Source organism: Peromyscus californicus, unplaced genomic scaffold (genome assembly GCF_007827085.1).
Source record: "Peromyscus californicus insignis strain IS unplaced genomic scaffold, ASM782708v3 Scaffold_21__1_contigs__length_65335640, whole genome shotgun sequence".
In the NCBI taxonomy this organism is placed as follows: domain Eukaryota; kingdom Metazoa; phylum Chordata; class Mammalia; order Rodentia; family Cricetidae; genus Peromyscus; species Peromyscus californicus.
The window spans coordinates 2,770,671-2,798,507 of NW_026294514.1; the positions used below are offsets into that span (position 1 = coordinate 2,770,671).

The 27,837-nt window shown below is 43.6% G+C and overlaps 2 protein-coding genes across 4 annotated transcripts; one reads left to right on the plus strand and one right to left on the minus strand.

Annotated features, from left to right (window-relative positions):
* Positions 1-337: 337 nt before the first annotated feature.
* Nemp2 (nuclear envelope integral membrane protein 2) lies at positions 338-27,837 on the minus strand. Of its 3 annotated transcripts, none has more exons than XM_052749419.1 (9): positions 27,676-27,837; positions 20,700-20,815; positions 18,059-18,290; positions 17,869-17,941; positions 10,133-10,226; positions 9,209-9,323; positions 7,211-7,436; positions 3,467-3,643; positions 338-3,013 (listed from the first exon to the last, which is right to left on the minus strand). In XM_052749419.1, the coding sequence occupies exons 1-9, from the start codon at positions 27,767-27,769 to the stop codon at positions 2,875-2,877; spliced, it is 1,266 nt and encodes a 421-aa protein (XP_052605379.1). In that variant the 5' UTR covers positions 27,770-27,837; the 3' UTR covers positions 338-2,874. The 3 variants fall into 3 exon arrangements, with proteins under 3 accessions (XP_052605379.1, XP_052605381.1, XP_052605380.1); XM_052749421.1 differs by lacking the exon at positions 27,676-27,837 and adding an exon at positions 18,441-18,667 and having other exon boundaries at positions 20,700-20,791; XM_052749420.1 differs by lacking the exons at positions 20,700-20,815; positions 27,676-27,837 and adding an exon at positions 18,441-19,071.
* LOC128117492 (60S ribosomal protein L39) lies at positions 15,313-15,686 on the plus strand. The gene has a single exon (XM_052749422.1). The coding sequence runs from the start codon at positions 15,372-15,374 to the stop codon at positions 15,525-15,527; it is 156 nt and encodes a 51-aa protein (XP_052605382.1). The 5' UTR covers positions 15,313-15,371; the 3' UTR covers positions 15,528-15,686.

Below are 27,837 nucleotides of genomic sequence, written 5' to 3' on the forward strand. Positions count from 1 at the left end.
ACCCACACATCTGGTGTCAAACAGTCCGACTTGCTTGCAACAGAAAGCCTTTGTGAGACATCTGCTGTTAGCAAGGGCACAATACAGGTCCTGTGTGTGTAAGTGCACACCCATGAGGGTGTGAAACACAGAACAAGCTCTGAAGGACACAGCCATTGGTTGAGTGGTCGTCACACTGTTTAAGACCTTCAGAGAGAGGAGGAGGAAGGGAAAAGGGAACAGGGATGGAGGACGGTCAGAAGGGAAGAAGTGAACATTGCTTGGTGGGGATTAGAATTGTGGCTGGTGTTGTGATAACCGCTGAATCAGAGGCCAAGGATACAAGTCCACCAGAAGCTTCACCAGAAATGCTTTAATTGTTTAGCTTCTCACAGTTATCACGTGACAGCCTGACAGATCCATGATTCTTCCAAAAATAAGCATGGAAAACAGCATCCCAAAAGACAGCCCATGTTTTATTGCGGTCACACTGACTTGCGCTGTCTCCTCACAGTGCAGTGTCCAGCGGCTCAGGAAGGCTGGGCTGTCGGGGGATCAGTAGGCGTTCCTGTGTCCGTCACACACACACACAGTCTATCCTAGACAAACTGCTCAGCGAGGGTGACCGTGGCTAGGCATGAGCGCAGGCACATCTGACATGTTACCGTATGCCACCAATAAATAAAGCTACAGAAAATGAAAACCAGATTCAGCTGCGGCCGAATCATGTTAGAACTCTTGTCTATACCTGCGAAAGAGTTGGTTGCCAAGAGGACAGAAGCACATCATTTGACAGTTTTGTATATATTTATAGATATGTATTTTTTAGATTTTAGAATTTTATTTTATGCATGAGTGTCTTGCCTGCCTGCGTGTATGTGCAACACATGCATGCCTGGTGCCTGCAGAGTCAGAGGGTATCAGATCCCCTGGAACCGGAGTTATGGATGGTTGTAAGCTGTCATGCCATGTGGGTGCTGGGGGCTGAACCCATGTCTCTGCAAGGCAGCAAGTGCTCTTAACCACTGAGCCACCTCTCCAGACCACATTCTTTGACTTTTTAAAATCAAGGTCTGTGTAAAGGCACAGACTGAACCGAGTGGAGCTTTAAGGAAAGGAAAAAGTGTCGTAGGATAGTGTTTCAAGGTGTGTTACTTTTGTTTATGCTCCAGAATGTTTGTCTAATGATGCAAAGATGTGTTTGATTAAATAAAACTCACCTGCAGTGAGTTTTAACCAGCTGACAGGAAGTGGTGGGGAGGAGCCGGATGAGAAAGGGTTTATGAGGAGGGGCGAGGAGACACACAGGGGCTTTTTGGAGGACGAGGGCAAGGAGAGGAGGTGAGCTACTTGCTATTCAGCCTCTGAAGAGCAGGATTCCATCTTAACCTTTGAATCTTGACTTCTTTAGAGGGGGGGAGGTTTAGTTATTCGAGAGTTGGAGCCGGAGGGAACAGATTTCCCTCCGGCTACGGCCCTTGCGGCCTAGCAGTTGCTGATTCAGACAGTTGTGGCTCAAAAGGCAGCAACCATTAAAAAAAAATAAAAAGACAACAAAAAGACTCCTAATATTAAATATGTCTGTCAAAAAGCAGACCTAGAAACACTGACAGGCTGCTTCAGAAAGATCATTTGAGAAATCTAGAAAGTTCCAGGAAGGTAGCACTGATCTCAAGAAATGACAGCGACAACCTGTGTGCGTGCCCCTCGCTGTGCCTCTCTTTATAAAGGAGGGTTGCTCGTGTTGTTATCATCACAAAACAAAGACAACAACTCTGTATCCGACTCTCAGAATCAAGCAGCAACTTCTTCACAGAACGTTCACCACACTCAACCCTTGGACCCGCGTTTCTGCCCTTCGGGTGAGGTATAGTTAGTGGCTCATTTTGTGCTGGAGTTTATCACGGACAAAGAAACAAACATTTGCTCTTTATAAAGAGTATCACAAACCTATTTTGTGAGAAATCATGGCAAACATATAAAAGCAGTTTAAAAAAAATAAATCTCACTTTCAATATATAAAAAGTACAAAAAGTAATGATAGTCTGTCTGCATATAAAACCTTGTGAATACATTAAGTATAATCATAAGAAATGTTTCCTTTTCTTCAGTTATTAAATCTGATAGGCTGTTATTAAAAAACAAACAAAAAACAGAGGCACCAACACAGTGAGACCGAGGCTGTGGGGAGACAGCCCGGACCCTGCAACTGAAGACGTGTCTTCTACCTGAGTCCCAGGATGCACCAGGGCTGGGACGCTGCCCGGGCTGCTGAGGAGGACATGTCTCTCAAACCCAAATTACACCATCAGTAGCATTTTCCAAATGTGTTCTAAAGATTACTGATCTCATGAGAAATGGTTTGTGGTCAATAAATCCGAAGTCCTTGTACATGATGTCTGCCTTTCAGAAGACCCACATCTTGACACCACCGAAGATGGAGAAATCTGCAGGACGGGGACTCTGAGTCAGTCACGACTGGCGTGAGCATCCTTCACCAGCCCTGACTAGTATCACGTGGACTGCACTTTAGAAAACACTGAATTAATTAAGAAATGGAGGGAGAACAATGTAGCCTTTTGACCCAACCTCAGGGCATCAAGAGAGAAGTTAGTGCCTGGTGCTGGGACAGTATCTGACCTTGCTTCCTGGTCCTAAAGAACAGTTCCCACGGTTCTAAGGAAGGTCTTCTTCACTCAGGGCAGGTGGCAGCAATTCTTAGAGTCCTTGTGCCACTTACAGCAAAAGTGAGCTGCCGAGAGTCAGTTCTCAGGTTTGCTTTTCCTTCCTCAGTGGCTTTTCTCTGCAGCGCACACTTTTTCCACTGTCCATAAATGGTTCTGCCCACGGTAACAGGACCTTTGCCTTTTACCCGCTCTCTTGTTCAGAAGGAAGTCAACTTGCAGGTAGACTGTCAGCAGGAAGGCTAAAGAGCTGCTCTTCCAAGAAGGCACCCCCAAGGCCATACTGCTTTTCGTGTGTGCTGACTTCTTCGGGTGACAAGTGGCTCGCTCCGAGAACAAAGTCTGCAAATCTAAGCAATTTTAAACAGTTAATGTTGTCACAGAGGTTTATCTGAAAGACGATGTGTGCCTTGCTGCTTATCCCTTTTAATTAAATCTGACTGTGTCAGCCGAGGAAGGTATTTACACCCAGTACAGAGCTGGCTTATGTGAGTCTTCTGCAGACAGCTGTGCAGGGGAGGTGGAAGTGTGTGCAGGTTTACGAAGCCCCACCACGGCCAGGTGCATCCAAGCCATTCACTCATCTCTTCCCTGCTCCTTGTGAGTGCAGAGTATTGGCCATATCTCAGAGTCAATGCCTCTCATCAGGTCCATATTTTCTCAGACCTTAGCAGCTCCCTAACAACTTTGGTATAAGGTATAACCAAGAGAAATGGCTGCTTCTAAGTAGAAATGTGTGCTCAAAAACACTATGCAATTTTCTAGTCACCCAGAACCTGAGGTGTGGCCAGAGTAGGACTTACTTTTTAGGAGCCTGGAGTCTGGAGACAGCCAGCCAGGAAGGGAAGTCAGGCCTGCAGCAGGCACGGCGCAGTTCCTCAAGAGCGCTGGTTGTTTCTGCCTCAGCTTGCTCCCTGTACTCATCGTCCGTGAGGTACCTCACCATCAGCGGTTCTGTTGTGAACCATTGCTTCATTTTCCTAAAACACATGACATCTGGTTGCCAGATTCCTGCCCAATCAATCCTTATGACATACAAAAATACACATCTTAGACATCAACGGTAATACACCTGAACTCCTTGTACAGCACCCTGTGCTTCCCAGTCCTGTGACTGAGGGGTAAGGAACGGGCAGCGTGGGCCTACTGTGCTTCCCAGTCCTGTGACTGAGGGGTAAGGAACGGGCAGCGTGGACCTACTTACTGTGCTTCCCTGTTTCTCTGACCATCATAGCGATGTCCTAAGGCCTTTGAGAATCAATTTCTGATTGAGATGTTGATTACAATTTTTTAGTGATTTCTAATCACACAATAGACAAGAGGTCTGGCTTCCTTACTCTTTGCCTGCGGATTTTCTTTGACACAAACAGAAACAGGCTTTCAGTATGTCCTTTTATGGAGACCAGCGGGGACATACACTGCTTTCTACAAGAAGCTGGATCTGTGGGCTGTCCCCTCCACCTAGTGGTGGAGCCTCTGACTAACCCGACACAGAGAGGAAGTGCCACACAAAGGTCTGCATGGAAAAGAACCTACATTCGTTCTTCTCCGGCTACACACACACTAAGAAGCCAGAAACTAGATTTGCTTTTCCAGTCAGAAAAGTAATAAATGTCATAATAATAAAGCAACCTGTACTTTAGGAATTCAAGATGCTAATAAGGACATATTCGTGATAAGGTTTTAAATAACATTTGTACTACATTCAGCTGTGAGTCTTAAAAATGTTTACAGGTGACATGCACTCTAACTTAAGTAGAGATTTCCCAGGGTTTAAAAACATACATTTTCCTTGAGGGCTGAGACCGTAAAGACCAAAGATGGCTTCCCTCTTAAGGTTTGTCTAACGTTGATGAACTGGATTGAGGAACCAGTGACTGTTTCTGTCTCCTCTTCTGAACACCCAGCCAGGTTTCCAGTGACACTGTTTCTGTCTCCTCTTCTGAACACCCAGCCAGGTTTCCTACAGGAAAACCCAGGCTCTGGCCCAGAAACCAGGGCACAACCCAGCTGGAGGATGCACTCATGGCTGGACATGGCCAATCGCTTCCCAGCTCCACCCCACTTGTGCCACATGAAAAGAAGGAATGGAGTATCACTGTCTCATAAGTCACTGTACAGGTGAAATGGGACGTTTATACAAATTGTCAGCAGCTAATCAAAAGATTGGCTATTATATAGTATTAACATGTATGTAATATGTAAACAGCTTCTTGCAAATTAGCAAGTCTGATGCAAATGTTGTTTAACTTGTAAGTTCCTGCTTTAGTCTCTGTGTTTTCATATAACCATTCTTTAGCAAAATTTAAAGCAGACAACATAACAGTACATATGGATTGTTACAGAACACCCCATTGATGCATAATGGAGTCATCACGCCAATGACAAGACACACTTGCTACTGCCAAGACAGTTGGGTGGCTAAGGGAAGGAGAAGGAAACTCTACCTCTCCTACTCCAGGTCCGTGTCAGTGTCTGTCTGGACCACAGCAATGTCTAAGAATGTCTTCCACTGTAGGAGCCTCCTCGTCTACCAACTCTCTATGCCAGAAAGCACACGGGTCTATCCCACCAGCCAACAGTTACTCACTGTCTCAAGTTTAATTATCATCTGTCAGGTGTATTTTTTATTTTTCATTAGATTAACTGCCAACATTTGCACTGTAAGGATTACATTTGAATTCCAGTCTACATTTGCAGTTTTTCTAGAATATCAGATTGAAAGAGGGACCCACATTTGCATATAGCAACTATCAGCTCCTGCTGGTTTTAACTGCTGCCTTTGCGATGGGGGTGCAGAGAAGAATTTCCCACAGTCCTCTTGGCCACCCACTGCCTCGCCCCTGCCTGGGCCCAAGTGTTTGGATTTATACCTTCTGTGCAGGCAGAAACCAGAGAGAACTAATGGAAACACACACTGGGTGGCCCCTTCCCAGCCCCTGTGCACAGAACCAGACCAAACTCCCCAGTGCAGCCTGTGACGCTCCCCGTCCCGCCAGAGCACACCTCACTCACTGCACTGACAGAGCACACCTCACTCACTGCACTGACAGAGCACACCTCACTCACTGCACTGACAGAGCACACCTCACTCACTGCGCTGGGCCAGAGCACACCTCACTCACTGCACTGACAGAGCACACCTCACTGCACTGACAGAGCACACCTCACTCACTGCACTGACAGAGCACACCTCACTCACTGCACTGACAGAGCACACCTCACTCACTGCACTGACAGAGCACACCTCACTCACTGCACTGGGACAGCGCACACCTCACTCACTGCACTGACAGAGCACACCTCACTCACTGCACTGACAGAGCACACCTCACTCACTGCACAGACAGAGCACACTTCACTCACTGCACTGACAGAGCACACCTCACTCACTGCACTGGAACAGAGCACACCTCACTCACCGCGCTGACAGAGCATACCTCACTCACTGCACTGACAGAGCACACCTCACTGCACTGACAGAGCACACCTCACTCACTGCACTGACAGAGCACACCTCACTCACTGCACTGACAGAGCACACCTCACTCACTGCACTGACAGAGCACACCTCACTCACTGCGCTGACAGAGCACACCTCACTCACTGCGCTGAGCCAGAGCACACCTCACTCACTGTGCTGACAGCACCGTTGCCTGAGCCAACTCAATGATATCTCTTCCAGGAAGCCATTCACGGATTAACACTTCAGTCCCTGGGCAAGCTTTGTTTTCATACTTATAGGATAGTTAAGTGGGGGCAGGAGAGACAGTTCAGTGGCCAAGAATGCCAATGCTCTTCAGAGAACTATAGCATGGTTGCCAGCACTCACATCAGGTGGCACACAACTGCCTGTTACTCCAGGGCCACAGGATCTAATGCCCTCTTCTGGCCATTCTGGGTACCCACAAACATATGGCAGACCCCCCCCACACACACACACACACATATATTTTTTTTTTTAAAGGCAGAAGATACATAAATGCATGCCCTTATCTCCACAAGCACACCTCCAGGACAGGACCATCTCCACCTGTGCCCCTGACACAGATGTACAGACTAAGGAAACACTAACAGTATTGTGTCAGCAGAAGCTACCTTATCTTTCTTTCTGTATTTTCACAAAGCTCAAGCCTTAATTTAAAACCTAAAACAAAGCCAACCTTTCATAAAATGAATTGAATAACTCCTTCCAATCGTTTATGATACATTTTCTCCTAATGCTTATCTCATGAGCACAATTAGTATTACTATAGCAATCTTGGTTCTAATGAAAAGAAATGTATGATAAAGGTAGACATCTTAGGCAACCCAGAGCCCAGGCAGTTTTGCCGCTGATTTTCGTGAGCTCTAACTTCCGAGTATTGGTGTTACAACTCAGTGGAGATGGGAGCAGATGCTTAGCGCTCTCTTTCCTCTGTTCCCTCAGAGGGAACCTTCCAGATTAAATATAATTACCTGTAAGATGTAACCAAAGTATCTCTCCAAACAATAAATAAAACCAAAACTCAAAATGTCAGAGTTGGTAGCAATAAAAAGGTACTCACCACCTCAGACAGTCAAGTGCTCTCAGTGGATAGCACAGACTCCAGGAGAACAGGAGGAGGACCATAACCGCATAGGCAAACTGAGGCACGGCCACACCAGTGTAGACCAGGACCAGGGAGAAGAACCGCAGTGTCCACATCAGAAGGCCTCTGCTCCACTCATCAGTGAGAGGACCATGCCTGTAACAGGCGGCAAAGCTGCAAAGTCCGACAACCGAGACATAGCCTGGAAATGCAGAAGGACAACAATTTAAACCTGAACTTGAGAACTGATGTGGGAAGTCTGGCAGGGCCTTGACTGAAAAATAACATCCCCCAGAAAACCTTAATTTAAAAAATTAAGAAAACTAAAAATATTTCCTTTTCCTAATGAAGGTTGGAAAAAGCACCTACAGCTCATTAGTCCTGTACTTGAGCTCACAGGCTGACTTTTAAAGATGCATTATAATTATCCATCTGTTTGTACACATGTGCATGTGGTACCCACAAAGCCAGAAGAAGATGCCAATACCCTGGAACTGGACTACGGGCAGCTGCAAGCTAACAAATCTAAGTCCTGGGAGCAAACTCCAGGCCTGTGGAAGAGCACTCGAAACCACCAAGCAGTTTTTAAATTGTAATAATTTAAGGTATACACTGATAATTACGGTAATATATAGTCATGTCTTTCTAAGTCCAGTGTCCTGGGTGGACAAACGATTCCTGGTTGCTTGGGCAAAAGTAAACCAGTGGATTTCACAGATTGCTATAAACCCTACTTTTAATGTTTATGTTCTAGTCACTAAAGGAGAATGTCGCTTTACAAAGGAGCGATCAGGTAGCCAGCCTTGCTAGCTACACTCAGTCCATGGTTACCAATGGTGTCAATGGTGTGACACATTAGGTTCCAGTGCCATCAGATGGGAAGTGCACATCACTTCCAATGATTCCCACCACAAGTGCTTACTTTGTTTCAAAGCAAACCTTGAGATTCAATTTCTTATTTGCAGTCGATTCGGAAGAGAAATGAACATGTTAAATGATGCCACAAAATGGGCACCACAAAAATCCAGAGAGTGGACCTTTCACAGGATGCCTCTGTGATGAAATAAGCCATGATGGATCGAGAGAGTTACCCAGCCTAGCAGGTGCTTTGGAGGTTCAGCACGATGTCTAGGTTTTACAATCAGGCAGCAAGGGTAACTCAAAATCTTAATATGACCCAGGCAATAGGTGATTCTATGCAATTATTAATCTTTAACATTTACCAGTGAGGTTAAGGATATAACTCAGTGGTACAACAGATGGCGAGTATACATGCCACCCTGGGACAATTGCTAGCATTAACAACAGTAATGAATAGTTATTTGGTTATATAGGAAAATGTTCTTGTTGTCTGGAGACAAAGGGTAAAGAAGGAATATTCCATGTTATGAGTAAATAATAACTACTTTAATATAATAGGAAAGTAGGCTAAAAATAGTGTTTAAGAATGAGTTGCTTTTATTTTAGCAACATTGACCTTATATGTGGAACCTGGTGTTGATGAGGCTCCAATTCCCATTATTTCCTAACAGAATCAAATAATTTTTGTAACATACAACAAGGGGATTAAATAGTAATTCTATCCTCTGTTTCTGAAAAGTCAAGTTCTTATTAGTTACATCCCCCACCTTTCATACAGAATACATAAAGAAAGAGCACTGGGAGATGAAGAGGAAGCCACCTCTTAAGAGCATTTACATCACGGCTTAGATGTGACTAGAGTTCGGCCACAATTCTGAAGCATTTTTACTCTTTTGATGATTTGTACAGAAAACTAAGGAAGGTTAAAAAGGAAAATAGTTTAAAATTGGATCCAAATGAACTAAAATACCAACTATGGGAATGAAATAAAATATTATTTTTAATTGCACCTCTCCTTAAATCAAACGAGAATTTATATGAGAGAAACATGTCAACATTCTCTGCTTGCACCTTTCAGCCTAGCCAACGAAGGGTTCTTCTGTGTTTACCTACCTAACACATACACTCTGTGTCCACACCACAGCCACTTCAGATCTTCCATCAGCCGGCACACAGCGTAAACTGAAGCAAACCAGCAACCAACCATTAGCGCCCCAAACGTGCTGTGCTGTGTGCGGAAGAAAATAAACGACACAAAATATATAGAATATATTTTGGTTCATTCACTCTCATAAAAGTAGAAGCAAACCAACCAATTCTTTGTTCTGGAAACATCTAGGTCAAGTAAAAGTACTTATCTAATACCCTCCGAGTCTCATGTTCAAGGCATGGTATGGTCCTCAGAGGAGAGTCGTTTTCACAGGGGAGCTTAATGGCATGTAGACTTGGGTCCCACTGCTAGACCGGAATCTACATTTTAACACACATCCCAGTTGACTAACATGTACATTAAAGTTGGAGAGCACTACTAAAGTATAAAATTATCTAAAAAACAATGGTGGTATTTAGAGCTTTAATCAGAGTAACCACAAAGTTACAATCATGAATTAATATTTATTTATTCTTTGGGATATTATTTTTTTGCAATATTTTTTATTATTAACCTTTTTATTTCTTTTACATAACAACCACAGTTTTCCCCTCCACCTCCTTTATACATTATTTTATTGAAGGAGCAGAGAAGAAACAACAAGAATAAAAAACCCAGATGTGGCACTATTATGTAATGCTCCAAAGACTCAGGATCACTCTCCCATGATACATTTCATAAAAGGGTACCAAAAATATCACCAAACAATATAATCCTATATATCACTAATAAGCACAAACTGACTTTTCAGAAACAGACACATTTTAAGGTCAATTTATACAGCAAAGGAGCACAGCTGAATTAGGAAGCATCACAATATGAATTAATTTTGATTAACTTTTTAAGTTTGGTTCCCATTTTCACTCATTTGCATATAAGATACCTACCTTTGGAATGTGTCTCCTCGACATCAGAAGGACAAAGACTAGCGTCATCAGAACACCTAACAAGGTACCCGAAGAGTAATAGAAAACAGGGCTTCTGTCGAGACAGAGGAAAAGCCATGTCAACAAAGCAGCATTTTCAGTAATAAAAACTGAAAAAAAATCTTAACACTCAATGTGGCGACAGTGACTAGCAAGGAATATTAAGAAAGGAAAACTCTAATCACATCCTACATATTTAAAATTGAAATTGGTACTTGAAAGTTTCAGTAAATAGACTACTGCTGAACGTCTGAATTATCTTCTATATTCAGAATGTGATCCACCAACATGTGTACCTGTCATATAGCAAGCACTTGCCTGAGAGCTCTCCAGGAATTCCCAGATACCCAGGGATAAATCTTACAGAGGAGGAAACCGAGATAGCAAGAAGTGAACCGGGACAGACTCTGCCAGCTCCGACTTTGTTCTCCTAGGCAATCACCCCAGCCTCTAGGCTTTAGGCTCAGGGGTACAGCTAGTACTCCCATACCCCACCAATTGCAGCCCCAGCGGGCAGGCCTGACTACCCCCCCACCTCCCCACCCCCGCCACCAGATCCTGTAACCTAAAAGCCCCAATCCACCCCCCAAACCCACCTATCCTCCGAGACCACAGCTGCTCCCTGAGACACAGACTCTGACAGCTCTGATTGGACCAAGAGCTCCAAATGGACCAAGAGCTCCAATTGGACCAAGAAACCTCAGCTGCTCCCTGAGACACAGACTCCACCAGCTCCAATTGGACCAAGAGCTCCAACTGGACCAAAAATGGCTCCCTGAGACACAGACACCGTTTGCACAAATTGGAGGAAGAGATGGGTAGACCAATGCAAGAATACATTCAACAACATAAGAGCAATATGGCACCATCAGAACCTAGTGGTCCTACATCAGTAAGACCTGAACATCCCAATGTTTAAAAAGCAGAAGAAAATGACCTTAAAATTGACTCTAAGAAGATGATAGAGGCCTTTAAAGAGGAAATGAAAAATTCCCTTAAAGAAATTAAGGAAAAGATAAACAAAAAATTGGAAGAAAGCAATAAATTCCTTAAAGAAAGCCAAGAAAAGCAAGAAAAAGCAATTAAACAGATGAAGGAAACAGTTCAAGACCTGAAAATTGAAATAGAAACAATGAAGAAGACACAAACAGAGGGAATGCTGGAAATAGAAAATCTGAGTAAACAAATAGGAACTACCAATGCAAGCAGAATACAAGAGATGGAAGAGAGAATCTTTGGCGTGGGGGATACAATAGAGGAAATAGATTTGTCAGTCAAAGAAAATACTAAAGACAAAAAGTCATAACACAAAACGTCCAGGAAATCTGGGGCACCATGAAAAAGCCAAACCTAAGAATAATAAGTATAGAAGAAGGAGAAGAATACCAACTCAAAAGCACAGAAAATATATTCAACAAAATCATAGAAGAAAACATTCTCAACCTAAAGAATGAAATGCCTATGAAGATACAAGAAGGTTACAGAATGGACCCAAAAAATAAGTCCCCTCACAACATAATAATCAAACCACTAAATATACAGAATAAAGAAGAAATATTAAGAGCTGCAAAGGAAAAAGTCCAAGTAATATATAAAGGCAGACCCATCAGAATAACACTTGACTTCTCAACGGAGACTCTGAAAGTCAGAAGGTCCTGGACAGACATTATGCAGACACTAAGAGACCATGGATGCCAGCCCAGACTATTACACCCAGCAAAACTCTCAATAGCCATATTCAGAGTAAACAAAATATCCCATGATAAAACCAGATTTAAACAATACCTATCCACAAATTCAGTCCTACAGAAAGCACTAGAAGGAAAAATCCAACTTAAAGAAGTTAGATACACCCATGAAAACACAGGCAATAAATAATCCCACACCAACAAATCCTAAAGAAGGGAAACACACAACATTACCACCAAAAAAATAACAGAAATTAACAATCACTGGTCATTAATATTCCTTAATATCAATGGACTCAATTCACCCATAAAAAGGCATAGGCTAACAGAATGGATATGAAAACAAGATCCATCTTTCTGCTGCATACAAGAAACACACCTCAACCTCAAAGACAGACACTACCTCAGAGTAAAGGGTTGTGAAAAGATTTTCCAATCAAGTGGACCTAAGATACAAGCTGGTGTAGCTATCCTAATATCTAACAAAATAGACTTCAAACTAAAATTAATCAAAAGAGATCAAGAAGGACATTACATATTCATCACAGGAAAAATTCAACAAGATGAAGTCTCAATTCTGCTCCAAAGGGCACTCACATTTGTAAAAGAAACATTACTAAAGCTTAAATCACACATCAAACCCCACACACTAACAGCGGGAGACTTCAACTCCCCACTCTCACCAATGGACCAACCAGTCTGCCAGACAGAAACTTAACAGAGAAATAAGGGAACTAACAGATGGTTATGACTCAAATGAACTTAACAGACATCTATAAGACATTTCACCCAAACACAAAAGAATATACCTTCTTCTCAGCACCTCATGAAACCTCTAAAATTGATCCCATACTTGGTCACAGAGCAAATCTTAACAGATACAAAAAAATTGGGATAACCTCCTGTATTTTATCAGACCACCATGCCTTAAAGATAGAATTCAACAACAATACAAATTACAGAAAGCTTACAAACTCATGGAAACTGAACAACGCTCAAATGAATCATCATTGGGTCAAGAAAGAAATAATAAAGAAATTAAGGACTTCCTAGAATTTAAGGAAAATGAATGTACAACGTACCCAAACCTATGGGACACTATGAAAGCAGTACTAAGAGGAAAGTTCATAGCACAAAATGCCTACATAAAGAAGTTGGAGAAATCTCACACTAGCAACTTAACAGCATATCGGAAAGCTCTAGAACAAAAAGAAGCAAACTCACCCAGGAGGAATAGACAAAAGGAAATAATCAAACTAAGGACTGAAATAAATAAAATAGAAACAAAGAGAACAATACAAAGAATCAATGAAACAAAGAGTTGGTTCTTTGAGAAAATCAACAAGATAGACAAGCCCTTATCCAAACTAAGCAAAAGGCAGAGAGGGAATATCCAAATTAACAAAAAATCAGAAATGAAAAGGGAGACATAACAACTGACAATGAGGAAATCCAGAGATTTATCAGGTCATACTTCAAAAACCTATACTTCAAAAAATTGGAAAATCTAAAAGAAATGGACAAATTTCTGGATAGGTACCATATACCCCAATTAAATCAAGACCAGATAAACTATTTAAATAGGCCTATAACTCTTACAGAAATAGAAGAAATAGAAGCAGTCATTAAAAGTCTCCCAACCAAAAAAAGCCCAGGGCCAGAAGGTTTCAGCACAGATTTCTACCAGAATTTCAAAGAGCTAATACCAATACTCCTCAAATTGTTCCACACAATAGAAACAGAAGGAACACTGCCAAACTCTATGAGGCTACAGTTACCCTGATACCCAAACCACACAAAGATGTAACTAAGAAAGAAAATTACAGACCAGTCTCCCTCATCAACATTGATGCAAAAATACTCAATAAAATAATGACAAACTGAATCCAAAAACACATTAAAAAAATCATCCATCATGATCAAGTAGGCTTCATTCCAGAGATGCAGGGATGGTTCAACATACGAAAATCTGTAAATGTAGTCCACCATATAAACAAACTGAAAGAAAAAAACCACATGATCATCTTATTAGATGCTGAAAATGCCTTTGACAAAATCCAACACCCCTTCATGATAAAGGTCTTGGAGAGATCAAGAATACAAGGAACATTCCTAAACATAATAAAGATAATTTACAGCAAGCTGATATGACAGCCAATATCAAATTAAATGGAGAGAAACTCAAAGTGATTCCACTAAAAACAGGAACAAGACAAGGCTGTCCATTCTCCTCATATTAATTCAATATAGTACTCCAAGTTCTAGCCAGAGCAGGAAGACAGCAAAAGGAGATCAAGGGGAAACAAACTGGAATGGAAGAAGTCAAACTTTTGCTATTTGCAGATGATATGATAGTATACATAAGTGACCCCAAAAATTCTATCAGGGAACTCTTACAGCTGATAAACACCTTCAGCAATGTGGCAGGATACAAGATTAACTCAAAAAATCAATAGTCCCCCTATACACAAATGATAAACGGGCCAAGAAAGAAATCAGAGAAACATCACCCTTTATAATAGCCACAAATAACGTAAAATATCTTGGGGTAACTCTAACCAAACAAGTGAAAGACCTGTATGACAAGAACTTTAAGTCCTTGAAGAAAGAAACTGAAGAAGATATCAGAAAATGAATAAATCTCCCATACTCATGGATAGGTAGAACCAACATAATAAAAACGGCAATCTTACCAAAAGCCATCTACAGATTCAGTGTAATCCCCATCAAAATCCCAACACAATTCTTCACAGACCTTGAAAGAGCAATACTCAACTTCAACAAAACTCAACAATATGGAAAAACAGAAAACCCAGGATATCTAAAACAATCCTTTACAATAAAGCAACTTCTGGAGGCATCACCATCCCCAACTTCAAGCTCTACTATAGAGCTATAGTAATAAAAACAGCTTGGTACTGGCATAAAAACTGACATGTGGACCAATGGCATCGAATTGAAGATCCTGACACTAATCCACACACCTATGAACACCTGATTTTTGACAAAGAAGCCAAAAAGAGTACAATGGAAAAAAGAAAGCGTCTTCAACAAATAGTGCTGGCATAACTGGATATCAGCATGTAGAAGAATGCAAAATAGATCCATATCTATCACCATTCACAAAACTCAAATCCAAGGGGATCAAAGACCTCAACATAAATCCAGTTACACTGAACTTGATAGAGGAGAAAGTAGGAAATAGCCTGGAATGTACTGGCACAGGAGACAACTTTCTAAATGTAACACCAGTAGCACAAACACTGAGAGCAACAATTAATAAATGGAACCTCCTGAAAATGAGAAGCTTCTGTAAGGCAAAGGTCACAGTAAATAAGACAAAACGACAGCCTACAGAATGGGAAAAGATCTTCACCGACCCCAGATCTGACAGAGGACTGATCTCCAAAATATATAAAGAACTCAAGAAACAATCCCATTAAAAAGAGGGGTACAGCCTCTTCTCCTTTCCTCCTCCATCGTGCGGTGGGCTCCTGACTTGGCTTCTCACCATGTCTTCTCACAAGACTTTCAGAATCAAGCGATTCCTGGCCAAGAAACAAAAGCAAAATCGTCCCATTCCTCAGTGGATTCGGATGAAAACTGGTAACAAAATAAGATACAACTCCAAGAGAAGACACTGGAGGAGAACAAAGCTGGGTCTGTAAGGATTCACACAATGGCAAGACAGTTTATACTGAATTGTGGGTCATCAAGCAATCCTACCACGTGGAGTTCAACATTTTAACCTGAAGACTTGGTCGTGTTTTAAGTTGGGGGAGTAGTTTGTCCAGTAATAAAATGTAGAACCTTCCAAAAAAAAAGAGGGGTACAGATCTAAACAGAGAATTCTCAACAGAAGAATCCCAAATGGCCAAAAGACATTTAAGGCTTAGTCATCAGGGAAATGCAAAATGACTCTGATACCATCTTACACCTGTCAGAATGGCTAAGGTAAAAAACACTGATGACAGCTTATGTTGAGAGGATGTGGAGCAAGGGGAACACTCCTCCACTGTTGGTGGGAGTGCAAACTTGTACAGCCACTTTGGAAATCAGTATGGCAGTTTCTCAGAAAATTGGAAATCAATCTACCTCAAGACCCAATGATACCACTCTTGGGCATAGACCCAAGGGATGCTCAATCATACCACAAGGACACTTGCTCAACTATATTCATAGAAGCATTATTCGTAAAAGCCAGAACCTGGAAGCAACCTAGATGCTCCTCAAACCAAGGAATGGATAAAAAAAAAAATGTGGCACATATATATACAATGGAGTATTACTCAGCTGTAAAAAATAATGACATCATGAAATTTGCAGGCAAATGGATGGAACTAGAAAATATCCTGAGTGAGGTAACCCAGACTCAGAAAGACAAACATGGTATGTTCTCACTCATAAGTAGGTAAGTAGGATAATCAGACTACAACCCACAGCTCCAAAGAAGCTAGGAAATAAGGAGGACCCTAAGTGGGATGTACAGATCACCTTGGGAAGGGGAAACAGGAGATCCTGATGAGTAAACTGGAGATGGGGGACAATAGAGGGTAGGGGGTGGGGGATGAGAACACGAGGGAACAGGATGGTCAAGATGGGGGAGGGACAGAGTGGGAGAGCAATGAAAGAGATACCTTGATAGAGGGAGACATGGGGGAAGGGAGAAACCTGGTGCTAGAGAAATTCCCAGAAATCCACAAGGATGACCCCAGCTTAGACTACTAGCAACAGTGGAAAGGGTGCTTGAACTGTCCTCCCCTGGTAATCAGATTGGTAAATACCCTAACTGTCATCATAGAGCCTTCATCTAGTAACTGATGGAAGCAGAGGCAGAGATCCACAACCATGCCCCAGGCTGAGCTCTGGGAGTCCAGTTGAAGAGAGGGAAGAGGAATTATATGAGCAAGGGGGGAGGGTCAAGATCATGATGGGGAAATCTACAGAGACAACTGAACTAAGCTCAAAGGAACTCACGAACTTTAGATCAACAGCTGTGAAACCTGCATGGGACTGGACTAGACCCTCTGCATACAAGAGACAGTTGTGTAGCTGGGTCTGTTTCAGGGGCCAGTGTGATCAGGATCTATCCCTGGTGCATTACCTATGGTGGGACACCTTGCTCAACCCTGATAAAGCGGAGAGGGGCTTGGTCCTGCCTTAACTGAACGCATCAGGCTTAGCTGTCCCCAGATGGGAGAACTTACCCTGTTGGAGAAGGGGATAAGGGGTGGGGGGGAAGGTGAGAGAGAGCAGGATGAGGGATGAGAGGGGGATCTGTGGTTGATATGTAAAATGAATAAAGAAGCAAGCAAACAAACAAACAATAAAAGAAGAAGTGAGTCAGCTGCTGGAGGATTTAGGACAGCAGCCTGGCTTGTCAGCATCTAGGCTTTCCTCTTCTTGCCGCCGATATATTACTCAGTCAGAAAGCTGGCAGACAACCTATACATACCTGACCACACCCTAAGGAAAAGCTCAAAAGTGAACAATGGTAGGAATGATGGAGAAATATTGGTACGAAGCAGGCTAGGCAGGTTAAGAAGTAAATATTGTCAAGAGAGTGGTTTTTATAAATTACAAGAAACAAAACATCAGGGCAACATGTGCATCCAAGAAGCAAGTCTTTGTCACATCCAATATCCAAATAAAGACAGCAAGCCCCTGGCATCAGAAAACCTGAGCACAAACCTTGGCACTCATGAGATCAAGTCAAGTGATGACGGATGTGGGTTCTGTAATCAACAAAATAAGAAGAGCAGAACCAAGTTCATATGTGTGTACATATGTAAACTAACATAAGCAAACATACTCTGCACCATGTATGTATCTGCTCTACAAACAATTACCGCTGTCTTTAAAGATGTTCTATGCTGCCTTCAGCCCTATAATTTGTAAATCCCAGAAGAACCACAAACGTGCAGTGGTGGGCAAATATTCTGCACAGAGTCAGAAACAATGCATACAGCTTTGCATCGGAACACTACAAATGTAAAAATGGGTACTTACCGGCTCAAGGTCTTTGCATAAAAGAAGAGGAAAATGCCTGACACAAATACAAGGAAGAGTTTGAAATCCACAACTGGAAAATAAAAAGACACCAACACCACGGATATTTGTGTCAGAGTATAAAGTCGCAGAAAGAACAAGCAAATCAACTTACTGAAAGTCCAGTCAACTATAACGACAACAGACTTACTCTTTTGGTCCACGCTCACTGAGTAGGTGAACACCCTCCCGATGGGCTTCACAGAGAAGCATACAGTTTTTCCATATGGACTGAAGACCATGGTCATTTCCTTAGACTCCTCTGGTACCCAAAAGTTATGAATCACACATTTGATAAATGATAGGATGGTTTCTGGATGCTGGCAATTATGACTTCCTGTGACATATACAAATCTGAGCAGACCTGGACTGCTAACTGTCACCTACAAAACAAGACCGGATCAATCCAGGCAGAGTCAAAACCTTCCCCTCAGCTCAAGCCAAGGAGTAAGAACCCAGGAATGGCTGAGGGAAGAATGCTCCGATGCACAGGACAGGGCTCTGGTCCCGAGTGGCTGGAACGTCACACTCACATTTAGTCTACAGATGCCTTGGGGAGTGGATGTTTTGTAGGTCTGACAGAGCATGTGGCTCTAGTCCCAGCACTTGGGACTTGGAGACCATGCGTCACACACTGACGTCACACTGAAGTTAGCAGCATGGAGGTGCTAGGGTCCTAGGTGTGAAAGTCTGACCGGCCAAAGTGCATAGAAAATGGGAGAAGCGCAGGCTGCAGACGTCAACTTCAAAAGGAATTCCACTACAGTGGGAAGTAGAGAAATGAAGAAGAGCTAGAGCAAAGAAATGGAGTCCACAGAATCGTGACATCTCACAAACAGAAAAGTACTCCTGTCACTTTGTAGGAATCATCCCGTGGACAGGCAAGGGTGGGTCTGACCAGTGCACCAGTCAAGGGCTCAGACGCACACACCTCCTCTGACGTAGACATTTTGTCTCCACAGGCAGGGAGCAGAGCGTGTGCCTACAGGTGCTGAGGTGGGTGGATGTTGAGAAAAAAGACAGTACACAAGCATTTCTGATTTTTTCCCCACTTCTTTTTCTTCCCCATACATGACCTCAATCTTTACTTTTTACATTTTTTTTTAACTGAAAATAACTTTTTCTCATCCAATATATTTTGATCATGGTTTCCCCTCCCCCAACTTCTCCCAGAACCTCCCCACCCACCCAAATCCACACCCTTTTTTTCCTCTGATTTGAAAATAAACAGGCATCTACAATAAATAAATAATAAAAAACAAACAGAAAAAAGTACCCAAAGAAAAATCACAAGAAACACATATAGAGCTGGGTGGTGGTGGCGCACACCTTTAATCCCAGCTCTTGGGAGGCAGAGCCAGGCGGATCTCTGAGTTCGAGGCCAGCCTGGTCTACAAAGCGAGAAGCGAGATCCAGGACAGGCACAGGCACCAAAACACCACAGAGAAACCCTGTCTCGAAAAAAAAAAAAGAAAAGAAAAGAAAAAAGAAAGGAAGAAAGAAAGAAAAAAAGAAGAAACACATATAGAGACAAAAATTCACACACACAAATCCCATAAAAACACAGAATTGGAAAACAGGATATATGAGCAAAAGACCTGTAAAAATAATAGTTTAAAAAACTATAAAAAATATCATTGAGTTCATTTTGTGTTACCCATCTACTGCTACACAAGGGGCTGCCTTCCCCAGTGAGACTCCACTAGAGAAAACTAACTTTTCCTCTGCACAGTTGTGAGCTGGAGATAGCTTCCAGGTGGAGACGGGGGCTTGTGTCCACTTCCCGTCTCGGCACTGGGACCCCATCTGGCTTAGATCTGTGCAGGTCCTGTGCATGCTGCCACAGTCTCTGCCACAGTCTCTGTGAGTTCTCATGTCCATCAGTCCTGTTGTGTCTAAAAGGCCTTGTTTCCTTGGCGTTTTTCACCCCTCTGGCTCTTACAATCTTTCCACCCCCTGTTCCTCAGAGGATTCCCCCCCATTTTTAATGAAGTAGAAGGGTCATTAGCCAAGCGTGAAGATGGGGAGGAGGTGTTGGAATTGTAAGGTCACTTGGTGAAGAGTACAAGGGATGTGCCGAATGGATTACTGCACCTTCCTGTCCCAAAAAGTCCCTGGAAAAAATGTACAAGATGCCCCAGGCATGATGGCACAAGAAACCACATGAGCCTCGAACATCTTATTCTCTAGAAAGGGTACAAGTCGACATCATGTCCTGGGACAAAGTCAGACTATCCCTCAGCCTACAGCACTTCTTCCCCCATCAACCACGTTGGCAATTCTCTTTACCAAAGTCTTTCTGAAATGTCACATTCTCAGTGAGTTCTCTCATCGCTTTTTATTACTGCCTCTTTGTGTCCTCAGAGAACTGGTCCTCAACCCTCCTAGTGCTGTGACCCTTTAATATAGTTGGTTCCTCATGTTGTGGTCACCCCAACCATGAAATTCTTTCCATTGCTACTTCATAACTATAATTTTGCTACTTTTATGAATCATAATGTAAATATCTGTACTTTCTGGTGGTCTTAGGTGACCCCTGTGAAAGGGCTGTTTGACCCCTCCAATGGGGTCATGAACCACAGGTTGAGAACCACTGACTTAGACAGTATATTCATTAGGAATGGTCAGGAGAAGGTCTGGGCAGATATAAAGGGGAATTAATATCCTCTCCCACATAACACCTCCTTGAGCCTCCATATGTCCCTCACGTTAGCTTTCATCCTGATTTTAAATCCCAAAGTGGTGCATTTTAATTCCACATTTTTAAGACATGATATAAAAGTAGGCCTAACCTGCACAGTTGACCACATATATGTCCACTCTATTTGTGAATTTTGATTGTAGCAGTAACAGTCTGACACAGAAGTTTTAATTAAGTCCATTTCCTTCAGAGATTTACATCTTGGAACTGGAAGATAAAAAATAAAATAAATGGGTTTCCTAAGTATTTAATTATTTTTAAAAAATGTGTGCAAAGGGAGATTGTCATAGTTTTTAGAATTCTATTACCAAAAATGCTTCTACATGGTGATTAGAGTCCTTCACTCTTCCTAATTTAGCAAGTGTCTGTCTGAAAACGTCACATCTAGCGTCAACACTCTTAGATCACATATGAGCATCATACATGCACCGAGAACAGCAGTATCACACCCAGAGTCAACACTCTTGGGTCACATATGAGCATTATACATGCACCGAGAACAGCAGTATCACACCCAGAGTCAACACTCTTGGGTCACATAGAAGCATCATACATGCACCGAGAACAGCAGTACCACACCGAGCCAACACTCTTGGGTCACATATGAGCATCATACATGTACCGAGAACAGAGTGTCTTTGGTCCTAGAGTAGATGGGAAGAGTTAAGGGAAGCTTCGTAGAAAAGAAATACAAGCAGATGACTCAAGAATAAGTTACAAGCACTAAGACTGAGAGATGACAAACGTTTCAAGCCTGAGAGATGACAAACGTGAGCATTACTACATGAGTGATGTCATAGCAGATAAACTCAGGGATGAGGAAGCAAGGACAGATACAAGGAGCCATCTGGACACCTCAGCTGGAGGTAAACAATGGCCATTTCTACATAAGGAATACGTACTTCACTCTGAACGCAGAGCACAACGTGACTTCAGGTAAGTATCAAAAATGCAGCAAGAAACAGATGACATTAGAAAGGGCTCAACTCAACTGTAGTCAGCTCTGGGCAGGACAGTCACTACTTACCAGGCAGAGACACCCACAACAGGGTGAGGCACCTATCACCTCCAGGCCCCATAGCAAGGAGAGGACCCAGTTACTTAGGGTATGAACAGAGGAAGAAGAAAGAACAGATTTAAGAGCTCTTGGGGAGAGAAATCAACACATTTTGGAAAGTCAGTGGATGAAGGAGATGAAGACGTGAAGGTTTCTGGTGGATGGAGAGATGGTGAGCATTTACCCAGATCGGAAGTGCTGATGTAGAGGTAGGTTTGTGAGAAGAATGGGAGATGAATTCAACTCTGGAGAGATGGACATACAGTCAGTTTTCATTGGTTCTAGAGAAGATAGACAGTTCTATAGCCAAGAAGATCTTTGGCTGGAGCTGAATATAGACATATAAGTATTAGTGTGTGCACAAGTAACATTAATGTAGCATTTAGCAGTGCAGTCTGAGGGAGACGGGTCCTCTAGTGCAGATTCACATGATAATACTACAAAAGAGTTAAAAACAGGGTTCATTTTCTTCTGCTGTGTTTGAATTTGAACTAAGTAAGTTTTCTGGAGTCCAAGACAGTGTGTCAAACAGGAAATCTTCTCAGGAATAGGACACAGGAGCAAGGAGTACTTGTAAGTACCCAGGGAAATGAGTCCTTTGCCCTATTCCAAGTATAGCTGAGGAAAACTGTAGACAAACCTGAAATGAGGTTAGAACAAACTGTTATACCCAAGTTGGGCAAGGACTAGGTAACCAGCAGCCACTAGCTGATCATATATATATGGTATATATATATGGAGAATAATGTTGAATAAGCTCAATAGGTAGCTGCCTTGGCTGAAATGACCTTTGTGACAGGCTAAAGTGAGGACAGGAACAGTCCCACTTCCTAAAACAGTTGTACCAATGTGACAGCTTGGTTATATAATGACCCAGAATATTCTATTGTGACTGATGAATCCCTTCACTTTTCCTCTTAGCTTAGTGATGAAATGCACGTGCTTTTAAATTCATCAACGGTGCCTGAGCTGAAAATACAAGAATCTAGGTCAAGAGCCAGGCTCCCAAGCAGTAAGAGGTCACTTTCGAGACTCTGCTAAGCACAGGACACCAAAAATTAAAAATGTCTTATACATAAGACCCTGAAGAAGACAGTAGAGCCAGTGCCACGAACATGTAAGACAGCCAAGGTGGAGGGAGGCACTCATGGGTACAACTGAGATGCACACAGCTCAAGGCCAAGGGCAGCAGCCCGAAGGAGCAGTCTTAGGATGTGTAACGCTGGCAATTAGCTACAGAAAAGAAGGAGGTCAAAGAATGTGAGGTAAAACTAGGAAGTACTTGAGCAACTGTAAGAATACAACAGCACACCTTGGAAGCCAGAGGATGGAATGGAAGGTCTCAGGCCTGGCCTTCCCACATGCTCTCTGCCTCCTGCAAGGTCTCTGAACAGGAACCAGAGCTAAATTGGGCAGCTAGAACTGAAAACCTTGTACAGTGAATCCTTAATAAGTGACTCATTTATCACTGGAAAAGAGGACGTCCCAGCAGGGAAGGTGAAGGGCATGGGGTCGCGTGTTCACAGCCCTGGTGTCCCGGAACTTTACACAAATGCTCATTCACGGTCTGGCATTTTGTCACCAGGGGTGCTTCATGCTACGGGGCGGGGAGTGTGTGTGGGGGGGGTTCTTAGAGACACCTGCAAGGGTTCTCCCTGTAATGCCTCTCTTAGTGAGCCCCATTATTTAAGGGCTGAATTAACTCCCACAGAAAGCTTTGTGTCCGTGGTCTACAGAAGTATCTCCTGTGAGGACGGACTTGTAAACAAAGGCTACAATCATGAAGGCTTTCCACTGGGTCCCAAGGCTGTCTTCTAAATCATTGGATACCTGTAGCTCTTAAGAGTAAGACCGCCGGGCGGTGGTGGCGCACGCCTTTAATCCCAGCACTCGGGAGGCAGAGCCAGGCGGATCTCTGTGAGTTCGAGGCCAGCCTGGACTACCAAGTGAGTTCCACCAAAAAAAAAAAAGAAAAAGAGTAAGACCATGTATGCAAGCACAGTGCCATAGCATGGATGTGGGAGCACATGCTTTATTATGCAAGCAATATTCATTTTGTACTCAAGATTACTCCAACAACCTTCTGGTTGGTCACCTACTTCCAGAACTAACCCCATGATTCCTCCACAACCTTTCTTCCAATAAAGCATACAGGGTTTTTATAAATAAAGCATCACTCAGGGCCCATTACTTCCTCTAATCACTTCTGCTAACACTATGAAAACATCCACCCTCCTTCAGAAAGGCTCATGTACTTCTATGGCTTCCTTTTCCTCTACCTCTCTCTCGCTTGAGGGCTCCACCCATAACAGTCCAAAGTACCAGCGTCCTCCTGCCTCAGGTCTCCCTGGACTGCAACTCACACAGATCCTGGCAGGGCTTACACCTGTCAATAGCTGGTATGTTTGCCCTGATGCCACCTTCTCTGGAAGGCCTTCTCTGAGCCATGTCTGAACATGCACAGCCAACTATGCTCACCTACTTCCTGCTGGCTAGTCTTCATCTCACACATGCACTTCCTATCTTACTCTCTCTCTGGAGTTACTGGATCCTGCAGCATCTCACACATGCATGTTATCTTACTCTATGGAGTTACTGGATCCTGAAGATCTCACACATGCATCTTATCTTACTCTCTGGAGTTACTGGATCCTGCAGCATCTCACACATGCACTTATCTTACTCTATGGAGTTACTGAATCCTGCAGATCTCACACATGCATCTTATCTTACTCTATGGAGTTACTGAATCCTAAAGCATTCAAGTACCTGTCATTGGCATGTGTTGCAATCTGAGAGGATTAGAAGATTACCTGAGCAAATGTAACCCAGCCAGTGAAAACACAACCAGTTTCCGTGAAGAATGCCAGCACAAGAGGTGCACTCAGCCCTCCCCTTAAAACCTCCCGCACAGTGTCACTCTGTGTCCAGCCTGTACCATGCCATCCACTCCAGAGCCCATGCAGCAAGGAAGCCAAGTGTGAAGTCACCAGTGTACCCTGAACTAGATGGTGAGGCTGGCCACACTGAACAGCCGCTGGCTAAGGACCATCTTTCCTTACTCCTCCTCAAACACAGGAGGCCAAGAAGTAGCATGAATCTTGGTTCTGACCTCAGTGTATGCTATATAAGGGACTTCCTGGTTAGAGCATGTTCTGGATTTCCCCTCAGTCTTCAACAGATTAAGGAACATGCAGATGGAATTAATCACATTACCAAAGGCCTCGTCGGGTTTATGTGAACCAATGAGGCAGATGTCTCAGTTGACTTTAAATGTCATGAAGCCTGTAATATTCAGCTAATGTAGTGTGGGACTACGGTGGTCCCCGCTTCTGTGGCTTCACTTTCTACTGTCTCAGCTACCTGGGGTCAACCACGATCCAAAAGAATTAAATAGAAATTTCCAGAAATAAACAATTCATAAGCTTCAAGTAACTGCCGAGTGTATTGTCAGTATTGTTGTATTACTAGTCATTGTGAATCCCTAACTGTCCTAATTCACACACTGCTTCAGTGAGGAAGGAGTGGTACCCATGGAACTCAGAGCTCTGTAGCTTCATTCTTCTACTCCGTGTGTCAGAACAAGTCCCTGGGGGCAAGGGAGCATCACTGCACACATCTAAAAAAGCCTCACATCACCTGCTTTGTTAATAACTCAGAAGCAAACGACCCCTTTAGTGCTTTTCTTGTTTATTAGCTCCCTTAATGTCTAAGTATATTTAACTTCAAGAGTTTAGTCAGACATATGGCAGAAATATTCAGTCAAAACGTTAGGAGCAGGTTGTATTTAAATCTACTTATAGGTTCTTCTAAAAATGAAAAATGCAAAAACTTCTCAAGCCCTAGCAGATGTTAAACCACTTCCCATGTGAAAAAAAAAAATAATAATTCATCAGCACTCCTCCTGGGAACCTAGCCTCCACAGTTTGCACACGGAGAAAAACGATCCTCTAATGAAACCAGAACAGAAACAGAGCAGACACTTCAGCACACTGCCGTTCTCTTCATTAAACCCAGACTTGGTTCTTCTGGGACAGGGAGAAGCAGGAAAAATGAAAATGCGAGCTCAAATGGTTCCAGATGGAGTGAGGATCTTCTCGGTATTTTTGGTAAACTCACATTTTTCAAAGGTGTAAGCTACATAATAACGTCTCTCTGTACCAACTCATCTGTTGCTTTTCACCTGAATATAAATCCTGGTTTTTATTCCTCCAATGGCATGGGAACGGAACGGAAATTAGCACACTCTACCCCATACACAGTCTGATTCTAACTTCAGTAGACATTCTCCCTTGCCACAGAAGAATTTCAAGCTGTAAATGTGAAATGACCCCTTGTTGGAGGTAGGAGCCTGGGAAACCATTTCTGGAACCCCAGCTGAGGGGCAGCAGTTACTGTGGACCTGATTGGTTTCAAATTAAGAGTCATGGTTGACTTGACATTTCTCTTCCTCAGACAACTACCTCTGTCTCCCATGACAGGTGTCTGCCTTTTCTACAAACAGGGTGACAGAGGCTGGCCTCAGAGTGGATGCCATGCCATGGCAGTGGGTGTGTGCTCAAGGCAGGACCTCAGAGCTGGAAAGGGCCTTAGGCATAATCAAAAGCAAGCCTCCATGCTTTGGACAGCCCCTACTTTATGGTGGGAAGGACCAATAGTCTTCCATTACTCTCAGTTTCACTTGCTAAAGCTCCAGTTTTCGGTGTTCAACCAAGGTCTGAAAATATCAAATGAAAACTTCTCAAAGTGATAATATGTAAGCTTAAATAGCTTTTCCCACAACGTCTGATTATAACTGCATTTTTAATAATTATCTTTCTCCTGCTCTACCTGATTTATAATTAAACTTGCTGACAGGTATTTATACACAGGAGAAGAAGTCTATGTGAGGTTCATACCATCTGAGGGTTCAGGCAGCCATTTGGGGTGCTTTTTTAAAAAACACACTTCCTGTGGGTGAGGGCATTTACTGCCTCGCTGTCTCCTCCCAGGGTTCCTGTAAAACCACAGCTTTTTCAGTAGCCGCTCTTGGGCCTAGCCACTCAGGGGTTCTCACAGTGTCACTGAACACTCCAGGACAGTGGTCACCTCCTACGTGCATACAGAATACCTAGAATGGCGAGACAGAAGTCGCCATTCTTCTCAGCTGTGGACTTGAGTTTTATCACCTCGTGGGTGTCTGACACCCCCCACGCAGGAAAGTCCTGGTGTGTCTTTAACACCACTGGGGACCTTTACCACTAGGTGATACCAAATCTGTGAGCCAAGTGTGACAGCCCTATAACCCTTCGCTTGGGAGGTGGAGGTAGGACTGTTACACATGCACGGCCAGCCTGGTCTGTACAAAAAGCTCAAGGACGACTGGGGGGCAAGGCGGCGTTGTCAGAAGCTCGTAACTGCTTACTGAACATCCGTCCTCTCTTTCAGTCTTAGACGCCCTGCTGACTGACTTTGTTGGTGTTGGGAGAGTATCCAATTAAAAGTCCACACCTGACAGCCTCCCTTGCGTCCATGGTGACCAAGGATGCAATGGACAATGCGAACAAGCGACCTTTTAAAGGACGCCACGGAACGGTAAAAATAAACGTTAAGCTCGTAGAGAATTGCTTGAGTTTTGCAGCTACAACTTTCTCAGCCAGGGTCTTAAGCACCCCCAAACAGTCCGAGCAGCTCCAGCTGCACCGGGTTCAAGGCTGGGGGGGCATCAGCAGTGTTTTGCACAGGACCAGCCACCCAGGTCACAGCAGCCAATCGGGGACAGAATCACGGTTTCATTCTGAAGCTTTTATCCTCCTCTAGTTTGGAGTTTCACGAGATTTGTGCAGACGGATAAACTAAGGTTTCGGACAGAAACTGGGGCCAGCTGTGCCGGAGCCCGGCGGTGGGATCCTGCACAAATCAAAATCCCGAAGCGTCCGGATGCTCGCAGACAGGGGCGGGGCCTGGCCGCGCCCACGTGTGACCCTGACGCCCGGAAGGGAGGCCCCCCCCCGCCCGGAGCCGGGGTTACCTGACATCGCCGCCTCCTCCTCGCGCACCGCGCCCGCGGGCAGCGTGGCCAGGGGCGGCAGCCAGAGCACCAGCCACCAGGGTCCGGGCGACATCGCGGCCGGAGCGGCGGAAATGGCGCAGCCGCCCGCGGGCGGGGAAAGCGGAGGACGGGGTGCCGGGG

Excerpts from the sequence above, each read along its gene's own strand:
- Nemp2 (XM_052749419.1), bottom strand. The coding sequence starts at position 27,769 with ATGTCGCCCGGACCCTGGTGGCTGGTGCTCTGGCTGCCGCCCCTGGCC. Across the intron at positions 18,291-20,699 it reads ATATGTGGTCAACTGTGCAG|GTGACAGTTAGCAGTCCAGG; the intron begins GTTAGGCCTACT and ends CTTGTTTTGTAG. Across the intron at positions 10,227-17,868 it reads TATGCAAAGACCTTGAGCCG|AAGCCCTGTTTTCTATTACT; the intron begins GTAAGTACCCAT and ends CTGTCTCGACAG.
- LOC128117492 (XM_052749422.1), top strand. The coding sequence starts at position 15,372 with ATGTCTTCTCACAAGACTTTCAGAATCAAGCGATTCCTGGCCAAGAAA.